At 41.1% G+C, this 23,533-nt stretch overlaps 2 protein-coding genes across 2 annotated transcripts in view; both read left to right on the top strand.

Annotated features, from left to right (window-relative positions):
• The window catches only part of LOC130908404 (polycystic kidney disease 1 like 1), a 45,209-nt gene extending 34,165 nt beyond the window's left edge, over window positions 1-11,044 (top strand). The window contains exons 39-49 of the mRNA XM_057823795.1: window positions 100-210; window positions 1,180-1,291; window positions 1,388-1,456; window positions 3,062-3,156; window positions 5,142-5,361; window positions 5,434-5,538; window positions 7,609-7,743; window positions 7,814-7,927; window positions 8,012-8,158; window positions 10,461-10,610; window positions 10,670-11,044. Coding sequence (XP_057679778.1) covers window positions 100-210; window positions 1,180-1,291; window positions 1,388-1,456; window positions 3,062-3,156; window positions 5,142-5,361; window positions 5,434-5,538; window positions 7,609-7,743; window positions 7,814-7,927; window positions 8,012-8,158; window positions 10,461-10,610; window positions 10,670-10,918 — 1,507 coding nt within the window. The 3' untranslated portion in view covers window positions 10,919-11,044. The remainder of the gene's footprint in view (window positions 1-99; window positions 211-1,179; window positions 1,292-1,387; window positions 1,457-3,061; window positions 3,157-5,141; window positions 5,362-5,433; window positions 5,539-7,608; window positions 7,744-7,813; window positions 7,928-8,011; window positions 8,159-10,460; window positions 10,611-10,669) is intronic.
• Window positions 11,045-13,315: 2,271 nt separating this feature from the next.
• Window positions 13,316-23,523, top strand: pdia4 (protein disulfide isomerase family A, member 4). The gene is made up of 10 exons (XM_057824691.1): window positions 13,316-13,583; window positions 13,827-13,998; window positions 14,099-14,304; window positions 14,376-14,514; window positions 14,643-14,848; window positions 16,211-16,369; window positions 16,481-16,632; window positions 19,982-20,138; window positions 22,622-22,855; window positions 22,922-23,523. The coding sequence occupies exons 1-10, from the start codon at window positions 13,508-13,510 to the stop codon at window positions 23,335-23,337; spliced, it is 1,917 nt and encodes a 638-aa protein (XP_057680674.1). The 5' UTR covers window positions 13,316-13,507; the 3' UTR covers window positions 23,338-23,523.
• The last annotated feature ends 10 nt before the right edge of the window (window positions 23,524-23,533 follow it).

Here is a 23,533-nt window from a genome sequence, read left to right as displayed (position 1 = left end):
ATGAATTGCTGGACAATGGTGCGTCACGAGGACTTGGGCAGGAACCCTTATTTAAGCACATTTCATTGACAATGTATATCTCTTGTCTTTGTCTTTCAGGGATTTGTGCTTCTTTGTTGCCATGTTCCTCCTGATGTTGTGCATTTCCCGCGGCAGCTCATTCAGCGACCACTACCGCCTGAATAATGCTGTCCGACAACAGTTTACTGGGTAATCAACACAAACCACTGTTGTTTTTTTTGGCACCCCTTTTAATTGTCGTCTTAGTCTTTTTGGCGATAATACTTATTAGTCTTAGTTATATTTTAGTCATCTCAAAATGTGTTTGTCTTTGCCTAGTTTTTGTTGATGAAAACACAAGACTAATTTCGTCTAGTTTAAATCGACGCTTGGTAAAAATGATTTTTTTCTTATTATTATACTAATATTATAAATTTAAAAAATGTACTCCAAAAATAAATAAAGGTTTCCAACTATTTCGAATGAGCATTGACAGATGAGCAAATATTTTAGCGTCTATCTGCAAGGACACCGCCATATTGGTGATAATACACACTAAGTGAGAAAACAGTAGACTGTTTTCAATTAATTATACCCACCTGGACGCCAAGAACTGAATGTTGAAAAAAACAGTTGTCCGAGAGTTTAAGAGGATGCTTGCCGTTAGCATTAGCTTAATGATAAAACGAATGCTATGCTAACGCTACGAGTTACATTTAGAGTGTATTGATCACTCGGCACAGACCTTTCAAGGCTAAAGCAACATTGCATATTCTGTCTTGCCAAGAAAACATATCTTACCGTGTGTGCAAGCCTGCGTGGAGACGACACACTGATGAGTCGGTAAAGGGGGGGGGGGGGCAGCATGTCACGAGTGACACAACCAGACACTGCTACAAAGCAGGCTAACTACGTGCCACACATTGTAAACATGTGACGGAAACTATTGCGCATTTTCGTCTCGTTTTCGTCAGACGAAAACCGGCATTCGTCTCGTTATGTTTTACTCTCTCAAAAATACATTTTGGTCTCGTCACCGTCATTAAAAAAGTGTTCGTTGACAAAATATTGTCGTTGTAATCATCGTTGACAAAAACAGCACTGACACAAACAGATACATAGAAAATGTTATCATGCTTACACATGATGGAAATTGACATTTTTGGCTATTTGTCCTAGTACCGGACAGGAGCCTGCATTCACGTCCATACAGAAATATGAAGACTGGTGGAAGTGGACGCAGTGCAGTATGCCTAATTTACTGTATAAGAATACTTCTGCAGCAATAAAGGTGAATTTCACAACAAGGCAAACACTTTTTTTGTTGTTGAAGTGCCTGATCAATAGCAAGCAATTGTAATTTTGACTATCCTTATTTGGCCAATAGTCTGCTATCTCCCAATGGTCATACGTCTTGATTGGACAGCCGGTTGTGTGGACGACGAAGCTATGCAGAGTAAGTAGAGTAATTCAATTATTAATGATGAATTGATGATTTATGATAAATACCAAGTAAAATGTTACTTATAAAGAGGTGGGTAGACTAACCAAAAATGTACCCAAGTAAGAGTAGTGATACTTCTAAATAATGTTACTCAGGTAAAAGTAGTCAGCAGTCATCCAAAAATTTACTCAAGTACGTACAAATAAAAAAGTATTCATTGAAAAGAATACTCAGGTGATGAGTAAAATTGTGAGTAACTGCTTACAATGTCTGATTTTTTTAAAAAAAATATTGGTTAATATTTTTTTCTTAACATTTCATCTATATGAAGGAACCTAACCTTTTAACAAGATTGCCAGGATCACGCCAGCCGAACCGCCGGACCCGCTCTGGCGCAGCTCAACGACCCAGCCAAAAAGCCAAACTCCACGCGTTCACCTTAGTCATAACCCCTTGTACTGACTCCATTTTGAAAGATAGAAAAAGGCTTCGAAACACAAGTTGACGATTTATTCAGTTGACAAATTATGACAGATTACTTAGAAAAGAAATTCAATTACTGATTACGCCTCAAAAAAGTAATCTAGTTACTTTACTGATTACTTTATTAGCAAAGTAACCAAGTTACTTTAAAAGTAATTTCATCAGTTACTTTTTACCAATTGTTCTCCCTTTGCCGCCTCAACGTAAGAATGACAACAGAAAAATGTCATCGCGTGTAATTGACTTTCCGATAATTGAATTAAAAGGGGGAGATCAGAATTTTTCAAGTAAGGCTTGATCTTTGAGTTAGCGCAGATTTAATAGTCGATGGAGTTGATTTCAATCACCATTGACTAGCACTAGGTTAGCCACTCCGGAGCCCTGAAATCCACAAATAACTGACAAACTGCGTGGAATTTTTTTAAGTCAACTCCACCGACAAATAAAACCCTGCTAACTCGAAGATGAAGCCTAATGTCAACAACGCCAGCTGAACTGCCGCAGCACCAACGTCCCTGGCCGGCAAAATTCCAACAACCCGGCCAAAAGGCCAAACTCTGCGGGTTCATCTTAGTCTTAACCCCTTGTACTGACTCCATTTTGAAAGCTGGAAAAATGCTTCGAAACACAGCTTGACAATTTATTCAGGTCGACAGCGATCAAACGGCAAGGCAAAACGGCAACAGACCCAGGCGAGGAGGCAGACTGGTTCCAGGGTCGCCATATTACAAGTCAAGAAAAGATTCCCGAGAAAAATGACGATTCGTTAAAAATTCAGTCTTTTTGAAGGCTCTCACGGGGCGGGCTGTGGGCAGGAAGAAGGGTGTGTTTGGGTGTTCTTCTGTTGCAGATTTGGGCGGTCAAGTTCGTGTGTCACCGTTGCTGGGTCATGGTTAATGAGGCAACTGAGGTGGGAGGTTCGGCGCGCCTCACCGTCTGAGAGGCGCTGAGCTATCAAACTTGGAGTTCTTTTTGTTATCGGGTGTTGTGGTAGTACAGGATGTCCCGCCATTTGTTCTGGACTGTCCCGAAGAGCTAATAGCGGGATTTGGTGTTGCTCAGCTCAGCCAGCTGACATTTGATGAGCATCATCATCATCATCATCCACGTTTTTTTTTTTTTTTTTTTTTTAAGAATAGATCATCCGAATGTCCACCGTTACATGTCACTGGTGCACAACTGGGCTGTGACTTGGGAAAGAGCGCTGCAGTTCGACTCGGCAACACTAAGTAAGTATACCTATAAATTCTCCCCTCAAAATTATTTACTGTATTTTCCGCACTATAAGGCGCCTTGAAATATAAGGTGCAACTTCAATGAATGGCCTATTTGAAAACTGTTTTCATATAGAGGTATTGCCCGTGTTATGAACAAGCTCCTAGACTGGCGACATAGCCCGAATTTTCGCGTAGGTCAGAATTAGTCTCAGCTAATATATGTTTGTGTATGCATTTGTTATTGAGTTTACAGCTACAGTTTGTGGAGTTACGTGTAAGCGATTTGCTATGAGAATTGTAAATACGTTAGCATTCGTAGCATTTATGATAGCCGACTTTTGTGAAGCAAATTAGGCTAATTTGATCTACTAAATTTACATATGGCGGAAAACACTCAGGTGACTTGAAGTTCCGCTCTGAGACCCTCAATTTGGCCAAATTTCAAAATTGTCCGATATGCATTTGTGATACATCATTGGAAAGCTTAAAATCTCAATTTTCTGGGGGAAGAAAAATTTTGAACAGGAAGGCATTTAAAAAAAAAAAAAAAATTCAAACAGCAACAGCGCCTAACTGGAGGCGAGAGCACACAAGAGCAGAATTAAAGACGCCACGATTTTAACGAGATATTATCGTTTAATTACCTTGTTTTGATCCAAAAACTCCATGTACCATGTTTCACCGAGTGTCAAGACACAGCTGTGAATGGCCACAGCCAGATTTTTGGGGGATTTTATGGGTGAAACCTGGTGATATAACAAGGGTCGCGATGCAGAAATCGCAGACAACAAGGAGTGGTTGAGATTTTCTTTTTCATATATTTACCCTTTTAAACATTATTTTCAATTTTTCTTTGTTTGGCTCGATTATATATCAACTAACATATGGGGGAAAATGCAAAAAAACAATAAAGTTAAGCGATAGTTATGAGGTAGAAATCCGTGACTTTTTTACAGACGCCAAATTTTTCATTGTGACGTAATTTGTTTAAAAGTTTAGTTTAAAAGTCGTTTTCTTTTTTTAAACTAAATATTAGACCTCAATTAATGATTCTAAGCTAAAAATGACAGACATTTCAAATAATAAATATAATTGCTTACCTTCTTTTTATGGCTAAGTTGAAACAAAAGCGGTTGCGCGATGTCTGGGGATTTTCAGGGTAAAACGGACAAATTAAAAATAGTTCGGTGTGCAAGAGCAGAAACTGCTTTTTCAGTCTTGTCTGTGTTTTCCGCCATATGGAGATTAGATGGACGTTTGAACACCAATGGTTTTGTGTCAAGTTTTTTATTGTTAAAATGTGTGTCGCTTTGAACATAGCCCGCAAACAGTTTGCTGAAGACATGTCAACAAAGCAGATGGATTACTGGAACCATGTCCTATAGTCTGATGAGACGGGCGGGTTTTCTTGTGTACCGTCTTTAGAAGAGGCTTCCTCCTGGGTTGACAGCCATACACACCAACTGGATGTAGAGTGCGGCATATGGTCAAAACACTAACAGGCTGACCCCCCCCACCTCTTCAATCCCTGCAGCAATGCTGACAGCACTCCTGTAATGAGTCACATGACATTTTGGAGGGAAAATGACAAGCAGTACTCAATTTGGACATTTAGGGATGTACGTAGTTTCTATGTTGTGTACTCACTTTTGTTGCCAGGGGTTTAGATATTAATGGCTGTATTTTGAGTTATTTTGAGGGGAAAATAAAGGAACTCTAATATATAAGCTGCACACTGACTACTTTTCATTGTGTCAAAGTGTCATTTTGTCAGAGTTGTCCCATGAAAAGATATACTTAAACATCTGCAGAAATGCGAGGGGTGTGCTCACTTTTGTGATACACTGTTGGTGATATGATGAGAGGTCACAAAGGTCACTGTTATCACAGTGCTTTGAATTGGCTGCTTGGCCTTAATTTGAATGCTTGACTTGCTAAAGGTCTCTGTTAGAACAAACTTGATTCCCCAAGTGAAAGTCTTCCTTCGCCTTCCGTAGGTCCGAAGCCATGTACAAACTGAAGGCCTTGCAGCGTGACGGTTGCGTGGTTCTGAAGGTACAATTCACCGTGTACAGCCCTGCACCGGATTTGTTCACCACTGCAACCCTACTAGCTGAGCAGAGCCCCACTGGCACCCTGTTGACTTCAGCCATAGTCCAATCAGTGAAGGTTTACTATGCACATACTACTTGGGACTATGTTTTCTCTGTTTGTCAGGTAATGAGTGTAACACTAAATTTAGGAGCCCTGATGACAAAACTCAAGTTCACTCCCTTTTTCTGCTTCCAGCTGCTGTTCCTTTGCTTGGCTCTGCTGCATCTTTGGGTTCAAGTTGGCGCTGCATGGCATAAAGGCTTGATTGGATATTGTTCAGCACCCTGCAACTGGCTGCATGTATGTGCGACATTACAAATACTATAAGGATACACTCGGGTGTTCATCTAGCACCGTCTAATACTAGCGACCTGTATGTGAAATTCATTGGCGCCTCCAGAGATTTTTCACAGGGGTGGCCAGATAGGGCCACTTAAAATCTTGGCAGTGACGCAGGAAGTCGGGAATGAGGGTGCTGCAGCACCCCCTGGTGTTGAGCATAAAAATTTTGGGGGGAGTTTCTTTTTCAGGAGAGGCCTGAACATGCTCGAAAACCCACCAAAATTTGCACATACATGCGGCTTTGCGTAAATTTCGATAATTTTGCAACTTGGTGAAAAAAATGTAACAAAATGGCTCAGTGGCGCCCCCTTGAATTTGCAAAAAAGGCCTCTCCTGTTAGGTTTTTTCAACGTAGAGCGATGAAATTTGGGGAGTCGATACCTTGTGCAAAACTGCTCCAAAAAGCCTCTTGCACCGATATTCCAAACCCAACAGGAAATTGGGTATTTTGGATCAAATGTGATTTTTTTTTTATAGATTTACAGTGTGCACATTTGAGACCTTGTCGCCCAGGGAGTTAGTTGGATCCTCCTCAAAATTGGTGAGACTGTTCATGAGACATATGAAATCTTATGTTATGAAAATAGTGAGTTTTCATTTACGGGCCTGACCTGGGCGGGGTAAAAGTCGGCCATTTTTTTTTTTTGACAACAGGCCAAATTCAGTGAAAGACTAATAACTTCCTGATACAAGGTGCATCTTTTTCCATATCTGGCTTGCCTTAGAGGTATCCCGGCCTGAACACAACTGCATTGAAATATTACCCTTCAGGCCTGGCGCCCCCTAGTGGGAACAGGAAACGCCCTTTTTTTTAATTTTTTTTTTTTTTTTTGTGGTTTGGTTGAAGCAGAGGTGTCCAAACAGGAAAGTGAAAATAACCGTCGCCGTTCTGTCTTGCCACAAATTCTCTCACCAAGATTCATTTTGGTTTTGAGTAAGGGCGTGGCTGCACAGCTCAGTAGCGCCTCCTTTTTTGTAGGACCCTCTTCTATAGAGTTTTTTTCTCTTACGTGTGTGAGTGTATTTCTAATCCCCCCAAAAAGAGGTGAGTTTTGAGAATGTTAGGTTCTATTGAGACGAGTTTGCGTGACGTCCGAGTAGCGCCAAATTGCGAGGGCCCGTTCAACCCTGCTTGCAGGCCTAGTGTTCATTTGTGTTTTTTAAAAACATTTTGAAACAATATCATATTTAAATTTGGGGGTTAAACATATGTTGAAAAAGTTTTCAGAACGGAAAAGTTAACGGTTGACAGAGGCGGCATTAACATGGCCTAAAAACGAATTAGCGATTTTTTTCTTCAAGAAAAAAAAAAAACAGCCAAAGTTTCTAAAATTCAATTCGAGGTCAAAAATGAAGATCATTACGATAGTTTATAATCGTGCCCAGCGAGGAAACGCTGCAGACCGTGGAAAACTTCAAACGGATTGCATATTAGCCATATTATTGCTTATTATTGCTGTTGAGCTGCCGCCATGCAAAGCACGTTGGATATTCGTCTGCAATCTATTTGAGTGTTTTGAAAAGGGGGCGTTAAACCGAGGCTTAATGAACCTTTTAGTTTTCAAATGTGTTCGTGTTGCGCTGTCTAGTTGCAGAGATTTGCATTATTTCCAATACAAAAATTCCAACACACACTGTAGGTGAAATAGAATGCTGTCTTTGTAGTAGCCTAGTAGTAGTACGTAAACTATCCAGCATGCGTGTGTACTGCCATTGTGCATGCCTTGTATCGACCAAATTTTGGACCGAAACGGCTGTTTTTGGATGGGAAAAACAAAATAAGAGCCTCAGCACCCCCTGCTGTGAGTGACTGTAATATTTTTCAAGCTGCTCTGCGCATACCCCAGTGAGTGTATATTTACTCTTGTGTACACATCAACGTAATAGATATCACCGCAACCCTTCTAAAAGGGCAGTGCAACCTGTAACGTGTAAAAAAAAAAATTTGAAGGTCAAAGCACTTCTATGAGTTAGAGCGTCACATTCACCTCTAGACATTTTTATAGATATAACAATGTTCCTCTACAGGTAATCCTTCACGTAGTGATCTTCATGAACTCCTATCACGACATTTACCGCTCAGTGGAGGCCATGGAGATTGTGGAGCTTCTGCAGAAAAACAAAGAACACTTGGATGTCACCCTCCTGGCAGCAAGGGAACAAGTGAGATCCGAGCAAAGAAACAACCATTTTTTTGTGCGCGTAACCTTGCGGACTTGCTCGTATTTTGCAGCATATCCGCTCCCTTCATGGTATTCTGCTCCTTGTTCTCACTGTAAAGTGTGCGACCATGCTGAAGGTGAACAAGAGGTCTATGACCTTCTTGGCCCGCTCGCTGCCGAATTTCGTAAGCCAAATCCAATAAAGCTGCTTCACTAACAATGGCATTGGCTGGTAGTAAAACTAATTAAGACCTATTCTTTTGTCCCAGATGTCAGTTGTAATCTTGCTGTTGGTTGTACGCTCCTTTCACACATTGTTCTGTACCAGCTGGGACCACAAGGCCATTGGCGGTCTCCTCCATTATGGACATTCATTCTTTGGCTTCCGAAGCCTCTGCCTATGCTGTGCTGCTGTGGTACACGTCCCTCATTAATGTTATTTTGTTGTCCAGGATCAAGGGTGTAGGTTTGCATAGGGACGGTAGGGACATAGCAACTTTTCAGGATGCTCAAATTGTCCCCACCAACTTTTAAGCAATCTTATACGCAATATATAATGAGTTTAGTTATATAGACCCTACTCACCAACGTCACAGAATGACGTGTCGCTGTATCCGGCCGCAATATTGTCCGTCTTTGTTTATCCGTATTCTCAGTGGTTTCAATTTGTCGTGCAATTTATAGTGCAATTCATGGAAGCCCCGGTGCTTTCAGACGCTGTAAACTCATTGGATGCAATGCATAAAAGGCGTTATGTGGAAATGCTTCAGTCTATCCATTCGCCAGATCCATATTTGATGCCTTAATCGATATTTTTCGACCCGCTGTCTTCGCCCTCTCTGCCTGACATCTGCTACCCTGATCTCTATAACTATCTTGTCCACACAAAATCAGCCTATTCTCACGAAAGTTTGAAAAACTTTTAGAGCAGCACTCTAAGCAACATTACCCCGTGTGACCCTTCCAATTTTCTAAAATGGCGACAATCAATTAAAAAAAAGTTGACAGCGATGGCCGACGCTTCAAGGATAGGTGGATATTGGACTGTTTCTTCAATAAAACACGCAACAACTGTGTCTGCCTCATTTGTAAAGAGACAGTCGCTGTTTTCAAAGAGTTCGATGTGACGCGATATTACCAAACAAGACACGCTGACATGTACGACAAGATTACAGGGAAGATATGCAGCGAGAAATTGAAGCAACTTTTGAAGCTAGTTTAATTTCACAGCAGCAGTATTTCACAAGAGCCCGAGAGTCGAAAGAGAACGCTAGTTGCGAGATTGTTGAAATTATTAATTTAAAAAATATAATAAAACAGATGTGACACACAATATGGCTTGCTAAAATTTGCTTAAATATATTGTTCTGCGTAAAGGACGTCAGCCAAGGTCGGCCCCCCACATTTTTACCACACCAAATCTGGCCCCCTTTGCAAAAGGTTTGGACACACCTGTTTAACTTCTTTCACTTGGTACCATCTAAATATTATTCAAAAAATAATGATGGTGGAAGAAATAAGCATCTTGAATTTGAAACTGTATGTTGTCGGCGATTAGCCTCGCAATGATCTTAATCGTGGTTGTCAGCCCAAAACCCTCTAAATATATATTAACTGCATCTTACCAGATATAAAATGACTACTACATAATCTGTAGTGATCGTTTGGTGCCCAGTTTTCTCGTCGAATTGCAGCCGTCCATCTCGCTCTCCTCTCCGGGTCTCTCGGAATACGGTGGAACTTCAAGTCTCTCCGTCTATCTTCTCTGTTATTGCAACCAACCGCCACACACGCCTTCACCATTTTGATTATTAATGTTAACGAGCAGAAAAACACGCCATAATAGGAGGAATTTACGTCGCGGTAATGCGTCAACACGACAAGTAGACGGACAATATGGCACGGAGGCATGGTTGTGACGTCATGTGAGTAGGGTCTATAGGTAATTCAAGATTGTCTTCTCATATGTTGTAAGGATAGAATTGACCCTACCATTATTAAGTGAATTATTTTCATTGTGTTCAAACGTACATTTACCCCTTTTCACTTGCTGAATGTGCCGGTCCAACACATATTTGATTGGCTGATGAGCTGACCCACCTGCGACACACACACACACGCACGCATACATTTACACAGCCCTGACATAAATACATGTCAACAACATGTTGCCTCCTCCGCCCCCTTCGAAGAGGAAAGATATTAGAAGTTTTTGTCAACTAGCAGCAGCCACTATGAGTAATTTAAAAAGACTCCAATGTTGTGGAGGTGGGAAACACCACTAATTTTGAGACTGAAAGTCCAACCTGCATCAGAGTTTGCATAACATTAAACTGTGTGAACTTGTTAACCAGCAAAACTCGAGTAGGAAGCTGCTTAGAGAGAAGTGTCCTTCTGTTTGTGTTTTCTACTGATAACGTTAATTCAACTGTGAGAAATGGTTTTTTTTTTGGGGGGGGGGGGGGGGGGTACCGGGAGCTATCCACACTAGCGTTGCGATCGACCTCTGATTCAGCATATCAATTATGTTCATTTTCGTTACAAATGTAGCCCTGACCCCCGTTCACCCAGTCTGTTTGGTCTTATTTATGTCCCATCCTGAGCAAAATGTCTACATGCAGCTTATGCTGTTATATCGTCCCTACCAATGTTGAGACAAACCTACGCCCTTGTCCAGGATACTATATATTCTATTTCGTACCTCATCCACTTTTTCAGATGATGGCTGTCAGGTCCTCATCAGGCAGGAAAAGACTGCCAAGCAACAGGGAAGGTTGCACTTTGATGGAATTATGCGACTACGTCAAACAGATAGTTTGCAATCTCACTGGATACAAAGAACCAGCGAGGCCTCCTGCTGGTAGCAAGGTGAGACAAATAGCTGCTTGCATTGAAATGACCGAAAATCACACACCCTTATTTTTTAGACTTACTACCTGGAAGCACTTGAAACTTCAGTGGATGAGCTACTGCTCAGACTTAACAGGCTGCACATCATATTGCCACCTGAGAAGTGCCATTCGGTTCTAAGTTGTGCTCTGGAAAGGCAAACTAGCCCTACAACCAGGACAAGTGACACATTTTTGTCGTGTAAAAATATTAAGTGTTGTACAACCGCTCGGACGACAGATGCCAATGTAATGGTGGAAGTTCTGATTCATGATGAGCCTTTGTAAACATTCCTTAATTTACAGCTCATGACACAATATCCCTTTGTGACTATGTAGGAAAATAAATTTGCATTTCTGAATGAATAAAGGACATTTTAAAGAACTCGAAGGCTCCCCTAATTATTCCCTTATTCAGTCGGTACCTGAGCGGAATTTTGCTACTTACTACTTGGAACAATAGATCTTAATCTGGGTTTGATTGAGTAGGGGTTCAGTGAAGGTTAACACACACACGGCTCTATTTTCGTACACTGACTGAAGGATAAGTGTCGTTTTGGTTTGCCCCCAATTTACAAGCTTGCCGTAATTCCATTTATTTCAACAGCTAGCTATCTAATGCGAGGAGAAACTGGTTTGCTCAGTGGAAAGTTGACCCGTACTTGGTGCGAGAAAGTATAACCATTGAAAAAAAAAAAAAAACATTTGCGTCATATTTTACGCTATGAGCAGGGCTGGCCCAGCCTATACGCAGGCTATGCAGCTGCTTAAGGCCGCTGACCACTAGGGGGCCCCCAATCTGGCAATTGTTTAATTTATATTCTATTTTGTTTACTACAGTTTGCTTTATTTGATTTTTGTGAGTTTTGACACTTGATTACAAGCTTAAAAAACAAAAGTTCTTCCGTAACTTCTTTCTTTCCTCTTTTAGAAAAAGGTTTGGCGCTATTTACTGTAAGTACTGACAATCATTTGCGGTGAGAAGTTTAAGGTATGCAGTGCAACAAAATCAGATTAATATACAAAATATGGACGTATGGCTTGGATTGCATGTATGGGTTTCACAGTACACTGTGACGAAATGGTGGGCCAAAAATATGGGCCCTTTTGCATTATTTTACTTAGGGCCCCCAAATGGCCTTGGCCGGCCCTGTCTAGAACCACTGAATTAATAATTATATTCAGTGCTTAATTTGTAAATCATAATGTGCTGGAACGCAAAGTATATATGACAGCGCAGGGAAGACGAGACAGGCACAGGTCCAGGAACATACGCAGAAAATGGTGCTGAAAACAACACGCAAATGCCCACTTGCCATGCTGTGGGACTTAAAGTGTCAATTTCAGATAATATCCATGGTATAAATGTTATGACAACAATTTACCATTATATAGGCTATACTCTGCACAGCACGGACAATTGCCCACACAACCACAGATGGGACTTATAGTACACAGTCAGCAATTAGTTTCTCAACAGGTCTAACTTGTAAAATGTTATATAAAAATATAAGCGATTACAATAAATAACACAAACCCATTCTTTTGTGAGTTTCATCCCCTTCATCTTCTCTGGCCCCAAAGTTCCCACCGCCTTATAAATTGTGCAGCCAAAACCCAAATTTCCCATAAGGGTACTGGCCTGTTGCTCCGGCCGTTGGTGGTCCACCTGGCTGACTGCTGGCGCTGAACCTTGACCAGCTGCTGCCATGTTAGCAGCCTCCTGCCCTGGTTTGGCTGGCTGTCGGTGAACCTGGCTAGCTGCTGCCGTGCTAGCCTCCTGCTGCACCCGGCCCTGACCGTTAGCATGATCGCTGCAGCTGCCCTCGTGACCGGTTGTTATTTTTCTGACTCGTTTTGAACCATCTATCTTCTTTTTGAAAAAAGACAATATATGCAACTGCCTTTTTGGCATGTTGAAAAACCGTTTGATCCTGGCTGCTTGCTCCCCAAATGCTGCGAAGTTTTTTTTCTTTTTTTTTTTTTTTTTTTTTTTTTTTTTATGTGAGGGGCGTGATTTGTTGGTACAGCTTTTCAGTGCATCAACAAATCTCAAATGACGTTAAATTTTTATAAAAAAAACAACAACAACATGCAATTCTTGGGATTTGTTTTTAAAATGAATTTATGCGTATTATTATTTCATTTTATACATTAAAAAAAAAAAACTTGTTTATATTATTATTATTTTCTATACACGAGAGGTGCCGGATCTGCTCAAATTAGTCCCGGAACACAGGGAGGCCAAAATCAAGAGGTGCCGGATCGTGTTCCGGCAGGATCCGGCACAAATTCACCCCTGAATATTCTTAGGTGTTAAAATTATAGCCGATTATTTTAATTCATAAGCACGCATAATTACTATCACAAAGCTATTTCGCCGTTGTAATGATATTTCATACAGTTGGAAAAATAAAAGATTTTCTAATTTTATAAATACGCTTTTCTGCCTGTTGAATTGTTTGCACTTTAATGTTTTATTACTTTGTTGCCGTGCACTTTCATAAATCACGCATTTGAAAGGTCCATTGTTGGAGAGGAACATAAAAATAAAAAAAATAATAAAACTGTCCAATCGTTTGCGTCAACGTTACTGAGCCTTCATTGAGTGGCGGCCTGTGATTGGACAAGCGCCGGCGGCTCTGGCCAATCAGAACGTGGCAAGTCAGACAAGTTGCAGACGGCAGTAGGCGGTGTAGCAAGCGTAGTGATTAGCGAGGTGATTATTAGCTTGTGTGAAATCACAAAGCTAAAACCTGCCCCGCGGTAATAAATTTGGGTTTGACCCGTACTATAGAGATTAAGTGACATTCAAACCATCATTTTTGAACATTTGTTTAAGAGTTATTAACCAGGCAAGCTCACCGTCTTTGGACAATGAGGAAGACTGCGTTACTACTCATTGTACTGCTCGGCGTCGCTTACTTTACGACTGAATGCAGATGTGAAGATGGTAAGTTTAAAACCATCATTTTTGATTTCATTGTCGTGTTACAAGATTAATGTTTGCCTGCTCAACGTAGGACTAAAAAAATTGGCAAGTTGTCTGCAATGTTAGCAAGCTAACGTCAACTGTCAGCAAAACTTGAGCTTGGTTGTCATTCAGCATAGGTGTTCATATAATTTTGGACCAGGGTGGCGTCAAACAACTTGTTGTTATGCTAATTCTGCCATGTTTCTGGCCCGCTTGTTCCAGAAGGGTTCGAGGAGCTTGAGGACGACGAGGAGGATAGTGACGAACAGGAGGAAGATGAAGATGACGACACAGAGGTTAAAGAAGAGAATGGAGTACTGGTTCTGACTGATGCCAACTTTGACACCTTCATAGAGGGCAAAGACACTGTGCTTGTGGAATTCTATGCTCCATGGTACCTTGAAAATTTCATTTTATGGGTGACAGCCCCAGTTAAAAATCTGTTTTCACTGTAGTCCAAGTCAACCTATTGAAATGGTGCACTTTTAATGCAGGTGTGGTCACTGTAAACAGTTTGCGCCAGAGTACGAGAAGATCGCACAAACCCTAAAAGAGAACGATCCTCCCATCCCGGTAGCTAAAGTGGATGCCACAGAGGCAAAGGACCTGGGAAGCAGGTTCGACGTGTCGGGCTATCCCACCATCAAGGTCTTGAAAAGAGGTGAAGCTGTGGACTACGATGGAGACAGGACTGAGAAGGGTAAAATTGACTGTTTCTGTAAGCGTGTTAGAATAGAATATGAACCTTTTTCCTCTTTTTGTTTTCTGCAGCTATCGTTGAACGCGTTCTCCAGATCTCTCAACCTGACTGGAAGCCCCCACCTGAGGCTACGCTAGTGCTCACCAAGGATAACTTTGACGAGACTGTCAACAATGCTGAAATTATCTTGGTGGAATTTTATGCTCCCTGGTAATTAATCTGACCGCTGCCATGGTGTTTGGCTTTTTCTCTTATTTGGATTCCTGGGTACACCGGTGCATTCATAAAGTATGTCTTTGGAATAATTCATCACCCCATGTTTGCATTCTCACTTCCAGGTGCGGACACTGTAAGCGTTTGGCACCCGAGTACGAGAAGGCGGCCCAGGAGTTAAGCCGGCGCTCGCCTCCCATCCCGCTTGCCAAAGTGGACGCCACTGTGGAGAGCGAAGTGGCCTCCCGCTTCGACGTCAGCGGCTACCCCACCCTCAAGATCTTCCGGAAGGGCAAAATTTTCGAGTACAATGGGCCTAGAGAGAAGCACGGTACGTGGTGTCCGTGCCGCACGGTCGCTTGGGAGATGGCCGACGGAGGCTAGTGTCAAGTTCAATTACGAATCCTTAGGTAGACATTTATATTACCCAAAATTAGGAAAGAAACCACTGAATTTAGTTGAAAAGCTTACAAGGAGAAGGAGGAAAGCTATACAATGGACTACAAAATACAGCTTCCGCAATCGTTGTTAAAAAGATTCCTTCACTCTTTTTATTTGGGGTGGCCCTGGCAACAAGAGAGGCTTCTTTAAAAAAAAAAAAAAACAACAAAAAAAAAACATCCCTTCTTTGTGAACACAATGAGCAAAGCATTTCATTGCGAGCAGCAATAAGCATTTCTTCATTGCGAGCAGCAATAAGCATTTCTTCATTGCAAGCAGCTATTGATTAGAGCAATTATATAGTGCTGCAACGATTAATCGATTAACTCGAGTATTCGATTATAAAAAAATACTCGAATTAAATTTTGTTGCTTCGAGTATTCGTTTAATCAAAGTGCCGTTGTAATGGTTTGTTTTGAAAGTGTTTGCATTTAGTTTTATTGATGAGGGTGGATACAGTGCCCTCTGGTCTGCCTCTTTTCACATGACTGAATCCAACTACTCCCTGTTAAGACCAATGTAAGCTAAATTTTTGTTTGAGCTAATGTTTTTTAATACAGTCTTAATTTAGTTTATAGGTATATTTAGACGTTTTTTTTTTTTTGTGGGAATATGTGTCTGAACCATTTGTTAAGAGCATTGTAAAAAAACAAAAAAAAAACTTTAGCATTTAAGCTAGCGGGCTTTTTCTGTGCAAGTTAGCCAATTGTTCTTTTGTTGTACATAGATCCTCATTAAAAAAAATATATATATACCGTTTGAGGCTCAGCTCAGGTATTTTAAATGTTCATGTTCCTTATCCGATTACTCAATTATCCAAATTAACTAGTCCATCGATTACTACTAAAATATTCGATAGCTGCAGCCCTACAATTATATAATAACAGCTGAATAACTATCTCATCAAATACATCTCGTGAAGAAATATCATTTGGCAAGTAATAAAACGCAACAATATGATTTCTTAAATGTCCCAGACAGTTCAGTTCCTCAATGTCTGTGGCTTGTCCTTGAAGTTGACCTGTGGAACCTGGGCCGGTTTAAACCGGTCAGAATGACAAGGCAGTTCTATCAAGAGCTAAACATGTCTATAGTTATCAATCACAAAAATGTACTGCAATCAATAATGGTACTATTATAGCAATCAATACTTTATTGTGAGCCTTCATTGGCAAAAGCAAATATTTATTAACCATTTAATAAATATCTTATCAGCCAGCGCTTAGTTCCAGCTTTGCCTTCTCGCCTCCAGGCATTGTGGACTACATGGCTGAGCAGGCGGGCCCCCCCTCCAAACTGGTGCATCTAACCAAACAAATGCAGGAATTACTGAAAGATGGCGACGACGCAGTCATAGTTGGTGTCTTCTCCAGTGAACAGGATGCGGCTTATGAGGTCTACGTCGAGGCTTGTAAGTAGGATTGCCATCACATACTCTCAGCAGCGGTAAAAAAAATTGTATTTCGCTGCTTTTATAGTGTTTATTCCACAATGTAGATCTGTTGATTACCTTGCACGGCAGGTAACTCACTCAGGGAAGACTTCACCTTCCGTCACACCTTCAGCGCCGAGGTGGCCAAGCTGCTTAAAGCCTCTCCCGGTCAGGTGGTCATCGTTCAGCCAGAAAAGTTTCGCTCCAAATACGAGCCAGCCTCACGTACTCTTCCAGTAAAGGTATGAACTTTTTGATTTTCTTTTCCACATAGACTTTCGGGTCATTCCGTGTAGGTTTTCAGGTGACCAATTCTGATTTGGCTCAAATTTATTGTACCTTTTACGTGAATAATTAACAGGCAAAATTCTAGATTCTCAATTCGCTGCCTTTGACTACGAAAGACATGCAATCCATTTGAATTAGGAAGGCTGGCATCCCCCAGTTCAAATGGATTGGACATCTATCGCTGTTAAACAAAGAGTTAGGAGTTTGTTTATTGAAAAATATTTATAAATTGATTTTTTTTTTTCCTCAAGATATTTACATAGTCACTGTCTTTCCCTGCTTTTGTTGGTTTGAAAAAATACAATGCCATGAATTAACATTTTAAAAATGAAAACATAATAAAGGAAATATTTAGTTTTTTTTCCCTTTGATTTTTTTTTTTTATCTAGAAAATTAATTAAAAAAAAATAAATAAGGAAAAACGGTAAACGTCTTTATTTTTACTAATTTTAAAAAGTTTTTATTTAATTTTTAAAATAATGAAGTATTACCCGTATTTGCTATTAATATCTATCTTATTTGAAAATACCCGTAATTTTTGGACTATGAGGCTCACCTTACTATAAACCACCACCCACCAAATTTGACAAGAAAACAACATTTGCTCACAGGTAAGCCGCACTAGACTATAAGCTGCAGCTGTCATCACTGTATTATGGGATATTTAGTCTAAAAAATATAAATCAGTAACTCGTTATTTGACAGCGGCATCATAAGACCAAATGAACCACCATGAAGCTTCATTTTGCCATCACTGCTCCCTTGGGGGAGACAGTCAACCTCTGCTGCCACCTGTTGTCGTCCAACACGCCTCCTAGCCAGTGCTTAATTTGTAAATCATAAGGTACCAGAACGCAAGTACAGTGGTACCTCTACATACGAAGTTAATCCGTTCCAGGACCTTGTTTGTAAGTCGAAATGGTCGTATGTCGAGCAGGATTTTCCCATAGGAATACATTATAATTCCATTAATTCGTTCCACAGCCCAAAAACCTTCACTAAATCCTTAAAAAATACTGCTGGTACTATTACAAATGGCAATTACACATAGCAAAACAAATAAGTTATAAATCAAAATCGGAATAATAATAATAATAATTCTTGTATTAATGTAACGAATCGGGTTCTAATGTGGCGGACGTTTTTTGCTGACCCTGAACGCACCGCGGTGCTGACGTGCCAGAGGCAGACCGGTGAGCTTGAGTTTCACTTTCACTTTGAATGTTTTCTTAACACCGTCAATTGCGGCAGACAGAAGGTGTTTTTGTTTTGAATAAGTTGTGAAATAAATGATAAAAACGTGGCGAAGTTGGCGATTTCTCTGGAGATGTTACCACAATAAGAATTGTCAGCTTAACTTATAAAGACTGGCGAACGATGATCGGAGGAGGACCGTGGAGATGTATTGTTGAGCCATTTCACGGATGCCCATCCTACGCTCATATTTTTCTGTCATTTGCATCTTCATTTAGAAGGTAAGCGTCAACTTTTTCCTTGTTTCACCACCTGTACCAACCTTTTCTGAAACCAGTGTTGATTTGTCACACAAGAAAATCCGCCGTGCATTCGTCTGCGGTGCTGCCATTGTCGTCGTATTTCGAGCATGTCGTCGGATGTAGAAACAAATGGCGAGTCAAATTTTACGTCGGATGTCGAAAAGTTCGTGTGTCGAAGCGATCGTATGTAGAGGTACCACTGTACATACAGTATGACAGCGCAGGGATGACGAGACAGGCACAGGTCCCGGAACATACGCAGAAAATGGTGCTGAAAACAACATGCAAATACCCACTTGCCATGCTGTGGCAATGGACTTAAAAGCCTCAATTTCAGATATCTGTGGTATAAATTTTATGACAACAATTTACATTTGTTTATGCTATACTCTGCACAGCACGGGCAATTGCTACTTAACCACAGGTGAGACTTACAGCACACAGCCAGCAATTAGTTTCTCAACAGGTCTAACTTGTAAAACATAAAAAAAAAATTTTAAAAATCTGAGATTACAATAAATAACACAAACCCATTCTTTTGCGAATTTCATCCCCCCCTCGTCTTCTCTGGCCCCAAAATTCCCAACACCTTACAAATTGTGCAGCCCAAACCTGAAGTTCCCATAAGGGTACTGGCCTGTTGCTCCGGCTGTTGGTGGGCCACCTGGCTGACTGCTGTAGCTGGCCCCCATTCCGGGTGGCGCTGAACCTGACCGTTGCTGCCACAGTAGCAGCCTCCTGCCTCAGCTTGGCTGGCTGTCCGTTAACCTGGCTAGCTGCTGTGGCGCTAGCCTCCTGCTGCACCCGGTCCTGCCTGTTAGCATGATCACTGCAGCTGCCCTCATGGCTGGTTGTAGCGTTTATGACTCGTTTTGAATAAATTCATTTAGAAAAAATACAGTAAATTCAACTTTTTTTTTGGCAAGTTTTTTTTTTTTTTTTTTGATTTATTTTTTTATGTCAGGGGCGTGATTTGTTGATCCAGCTTTTCAGTGCCTCAACAAATCTCCGACTCTTTCAAATGATGTTCAATTTTTATAAATAACATGTAATTCTTGGGATTTGTTCTGTAAATCAATTCTTGCATATTATCATTTTATTTTATACATTTTTAAAAATGTTTTTATATTATTATTATTTTCTATACCCGAGAGGTGCCGGATCTGCCCAAATAAGTCCCGGAACACAGGGAGGCCAAAATCAAGAGGTGCCGGATCTTGTTCCAGCAGGATCCGGCACAAATTAACCCCTGCTCCTAGCATACATTAGGTGTAAATAACAATCAGAATTCATGTTCTGTGCTAATTATTTCTTAAGTTACTGTTCCAGTTGTCTCATTAATTGCTAGTTATGGTATTTGGTAACACTTTATTTGACAGTGGCGCCATAAGACTGTCAAAAGACAATCATAATTATGACATGACACTATCATGAGCATAAAAGAATGCTTATAACAGATGTCTTTTAGTGTCATCCGGCAAATTATCTCAGTTTTGAATGGAGTTAGTGACACAATTTGCCGGATGACACTGAATGACATCTGTCATAAGCATTCAGTAATGCCCATGATAGTGTAATATCTATGACGGTCATATGACGCCGCTGTCAAATAAAGTTTTAACCCAAATCAACAAATAAGCTGCAGGATTCAAAATGAGGAGAAAAAAGAAGCGGCTTATAGTCTGAAAATTAAGGTACCTTTTTCATTTTTTTTAAAATTAAACCCTAAAGACTAGGAATGTGATAAGCGAGTCAGTTTGATTAGTCAGTAGGTGTAGACTCAATTTTTCTTCCCTGTACCTTCCAGGACTCTACATTGGTTTCGGATGTGCAGGAGTTTTTTAAGAAGCACGTAACTCCTCTAGTGGGCCACAGAAAGCCAAGCAATGATGCCAAACGCTACACCAAGAGGCCGCTTGTGGTGGTTTACTACGGAGTTGACTTTAGCTTTGACTACAGAAAAGGTATGTTTGCTACAGAGCCCCTAAAGTGGGGGTCAGCAACCCGTAGCTCTTTAGCGCTGCCCTAGTGGCTCCCTGGAGTTTTTTTTTTTAAAATGTTTGAAAATGGAAGAAGATGTGGGAGAGAAATGTATTTTTAGTTTTAATGTTTGTTTCTTTTTTATGAGGACTAATATCACACAAACGAGGACTAATATCACACAAACATTCTTCTAACTCATTAATATTGTAATGAAGTTAAACTTGAGGCGGCATCGTTCAACAGAGTAGTCATATTTTCTATACGATGCACTGCAGGGATAATAAACATTTACAGTATTTTCCGCACTATAAAGCACATTAGAGTGTAAGGCGCACCTTCAGTGAATGGCCTATTTTTCAAACTGTTTTCATGTATAGGGCGCACTGCATTATAGGGGGCAGTCGTAGTACTGGTGGTTGGCGTTGGGTTATGCATACACAACATGGAGCTGAGCTAAATGGAATGTCATGACATGATTAACTAATATTGAGCCATATATAAGGCACATCAGATTATGTGACTCACTCGGCGTTTGAGAAAATTGAAGGCTTTCGGGGGCGCCTTATAGTGCGGCAAATATGGTAATCATTAAGGCTCGTTATGTATTGATAGCCACCTTAGTCATTTTGATAGTAGGCTAATATAGCTACTGTGGTATGAAAAAGTATCTGAATCCTTTGGAATTTCTCACATTTCTGCATAAAATCACCATCAAATGTGATCTGATTCTGTCAAAATCACACAGATGAAAAAACAGTGCCTGCCTTAACTAAAACCATCCAAACATTGATAGGTTTTCACATTTTAATGAGGATAGTATGCAAACAATGATAGAAGGGAGAAAAATGTGATGTTTCACGTACGTAAATATTTTGTGGCCCCCCATTTGGCAGCAATAGCTTCAACCAGACGCTTCCTGTAGCTTCAGATCAGTCCAGCACATCAATCAGGACTAATCTTGGCCCATTCTCTTCTACAAAACTGCTGTAGTTCAGTCAGATTCCTGGGATGTCTGGCATGAATTGCTGTCTTTAGGTCATCCTACGGCATTTGTACGGGGTTCAAGTCCAGACTTTGACTTGGCCACTCCAGAATGTGTATTTTGTTCTTCTAAAGTTGATTTGCTTCTGTGTTTTGGATCATTGTCTTGTTGAAGTATCCACCTTTTTTTCCCCCTGCAAAACATCCTGATAAACGTTTGAATTCATTCTTCCATTAATGATTGCAAGTTGTCCAGGCCCTGAGTTAGCAAAACAGCCCCAAATCATGATGCTCCTTCCACCACGCTTCACGCTTGGGATGAGGTGTTGATGTCGGTGAGCTGTTACGTTTTTCCTTCACACTTGACATTGCGTGTTACTCCCAAACAATTCAACTTTGGTTTCATCAGTCCTCAAAATATTTTGCCAAAACCTCCGAGGAGTGTCCAAGTGTCTTTTTGCGAACACGAAACGAGCAACAATGTTTTTTTTTTAGACAGCAGTGGCCTCCTCTGTGGAGTCCTCCCATGAACACCATTCTCTGCCATAGTTTTGCATATAGTTGATGTGTGCGTAGAGATATTGGACTGTGCCAGTGATTTCTGTAAGTCTTTAGCTGACACTCTAGGGCTCTTTTCTACCTCTGAGTATTCTGCGCTGAACTCTTGGCCTCGTCTTTGGTGGACGGTCACTCCTTGGGAGAGAAGCAACACTGCCAAACTCTCTCCATTTGTAGACAACTTCTCTGACGGTCGATTGATGAACATCCAGACTTTTAGAGATGGTTTTGTATCCTTTCCCAGCTTTATACAATCAAGAATCCTTGACCGCAGGTCTTCAGACAGCTCTTTTGACTGAGCCATGATGCACATCAGACAATGCTTCTCATCAAGACATTTCTTACTAGGTGTGTTTTTTATAGTGGGCATGGCAAACTTGAACCACTCATAAGCCATTGGGCACACAACTGACTTTAATGATTGGTAAAAATTGGTTTTGATTGCTTTTTAAGTCTCCTTAGGCAGAGGGTTCACGTATTTCTTTTTCCCCCCATCTGTCATTGTTTGCATTTTATCCTCATTAAAATACGAAAAAATGTTTGGGTGCTTTTAGTTAAAGCAGACACTGTATTTTAATCTGTGTGATTTTGACAAAGATCAGATCACATTTGGTGGTGATTGTATGCAGAAATGTGAGGAATTCAAAGAGGTTCAGATACTGTTTCATACCACTGTAAGATACATACTGCATGTGTTTCCTTCACTGTAAGGCTAATATAAGGCTGTCAATTTTTTGAGGCTCCAGACATATTTATTTGCTCCAACGTGGCTTTCAACATTTTGAAATTAAATAAATTTAAACTATGTGGTGCGGACCAGAAACTTTTTTGTGGATGTCCCTTTACGGGCTCCGTAGTTTGCCCTAGTATTCATTCTTACGCTGTGTTTGTTTGCACCACATTAAAACGGGCGTCATGTGATTAGCCACTCAGTTCTGGAGGTCCAAAGTGCTGGAGGTGGCCCAGGACTTCCCCGAATACACGTTTGCCATCGCCGACGAGGAAGACTACGCGGATGAGCTGAAGAATCTGGGCTTGAGCGAGAGCGGCGAGGAAGTCAACGTCGGGATTCTGGCTGAAGGTGGCAAAAAGTTTGCCATGGAGCCTGATGAGTTTGACGCCGACTTGCTGAGGGAATTTGTTCTGGCTTTCAAGAAGGGTGAGGAGTTGTTACCTAGAATAGTTCAGGTGATGTGTTGCGTGATTATAACGTGTATGTCTACAGGAAAACTGCAGCCCATCATCAAGTCCCAGCCGGTGCCGAAGAACAACAAAGGACCGGTGAAGGTTGTCGTAGGAAAGACCTTCGAAGAGATCGTCAAAGACGCCAAGAAGGACGTCCTGGTGGAGTTTTACGCACCCTGGTGCGGACACTGTAAAAAAATGGAGCCGGAGTACTTGGCGCTGGCCAAGAAGTACAAGGACGAGAAGAACCTGGTGATCGCCAAGATGGACGCCACGGCGAACGACATCCCCGACGACAAGTACAAAGCGGAAGGTTTCCCCACGATATACTTTGCGCCGAGCGACGGCAAACACAAGCCTGTCAAATTCGAAGGCGGCGACAGAACGGTGGACAGCTTGAGCAAGTTTTTGGAAGAGCACGCCACCAAGTTATCGCACACGCGAGACGAGCTTTGAAAAGAGCGTTTAGAACTCAAAACTGCGACGTCACGAGTCCAGGACAAAGCGAGAAGGTGAAGGGAACCAAGCAGCAGTGTAAAAGCGTTACTGAGTTCATTTGTCAATTTTTTTTTGTTTTTGTTCTGCTTTCTAAAAAGCATGTGAGCTCCTGAGGAATTTTTAAATAAAACAAAAAATGGTGACTCATAACTGT

The sequence above is a fragment of the Corythoichthys intestinalis genome, chromosome 20 (genome assembly GCF_030265065.1).
Source record: "Corythoichthys intestinalis isolate RoL2023-P3 chromosome 20, ASM3026506v1, whole genome shotgun sequence".
In the NCBI taxonomy this organism is placed as follows: domain Eukaryota; kingdom Metazoa; phylum Chordata; class Actinopteri; order Syngnathiformes; family Syngnathidae; genus Corythoichthys; species Corythoichthys intestinalis.
The sequence above is the reverse complement of the archived record's forward strand: the minus strand, read 5'-3'. Positions and strand labels throughout refer to the sequence as shown.

What these genes read in the sequence shown, in the direction of transcription:
- pdia4 (XM_057824691.1), top strand. Translation starts at nt 13,508, where the DNA reads ATGAGGAAGACTGCGTTACTACTCATTGTACTGCTCGGCGTCGCTTAC. An exon ending in TGAGGTCTACGTCGAGGCTT is followed by an intron (nt 16,370 to 16,480) that starts GTAAGTAGGATT and finishes CTTGCACGGCAG; the next exon opens with GTAACTCACTCAGGGAAGAC. An exon ending in TAGCTTTGACTACAGAAAAG is followed by an intron (nt 20,139 to 22,621) that starts GTATGTTTGCTA and finishes TCATGTGATTAG; the next exon opens with CCACTCAGTTCTGGAGGTCC.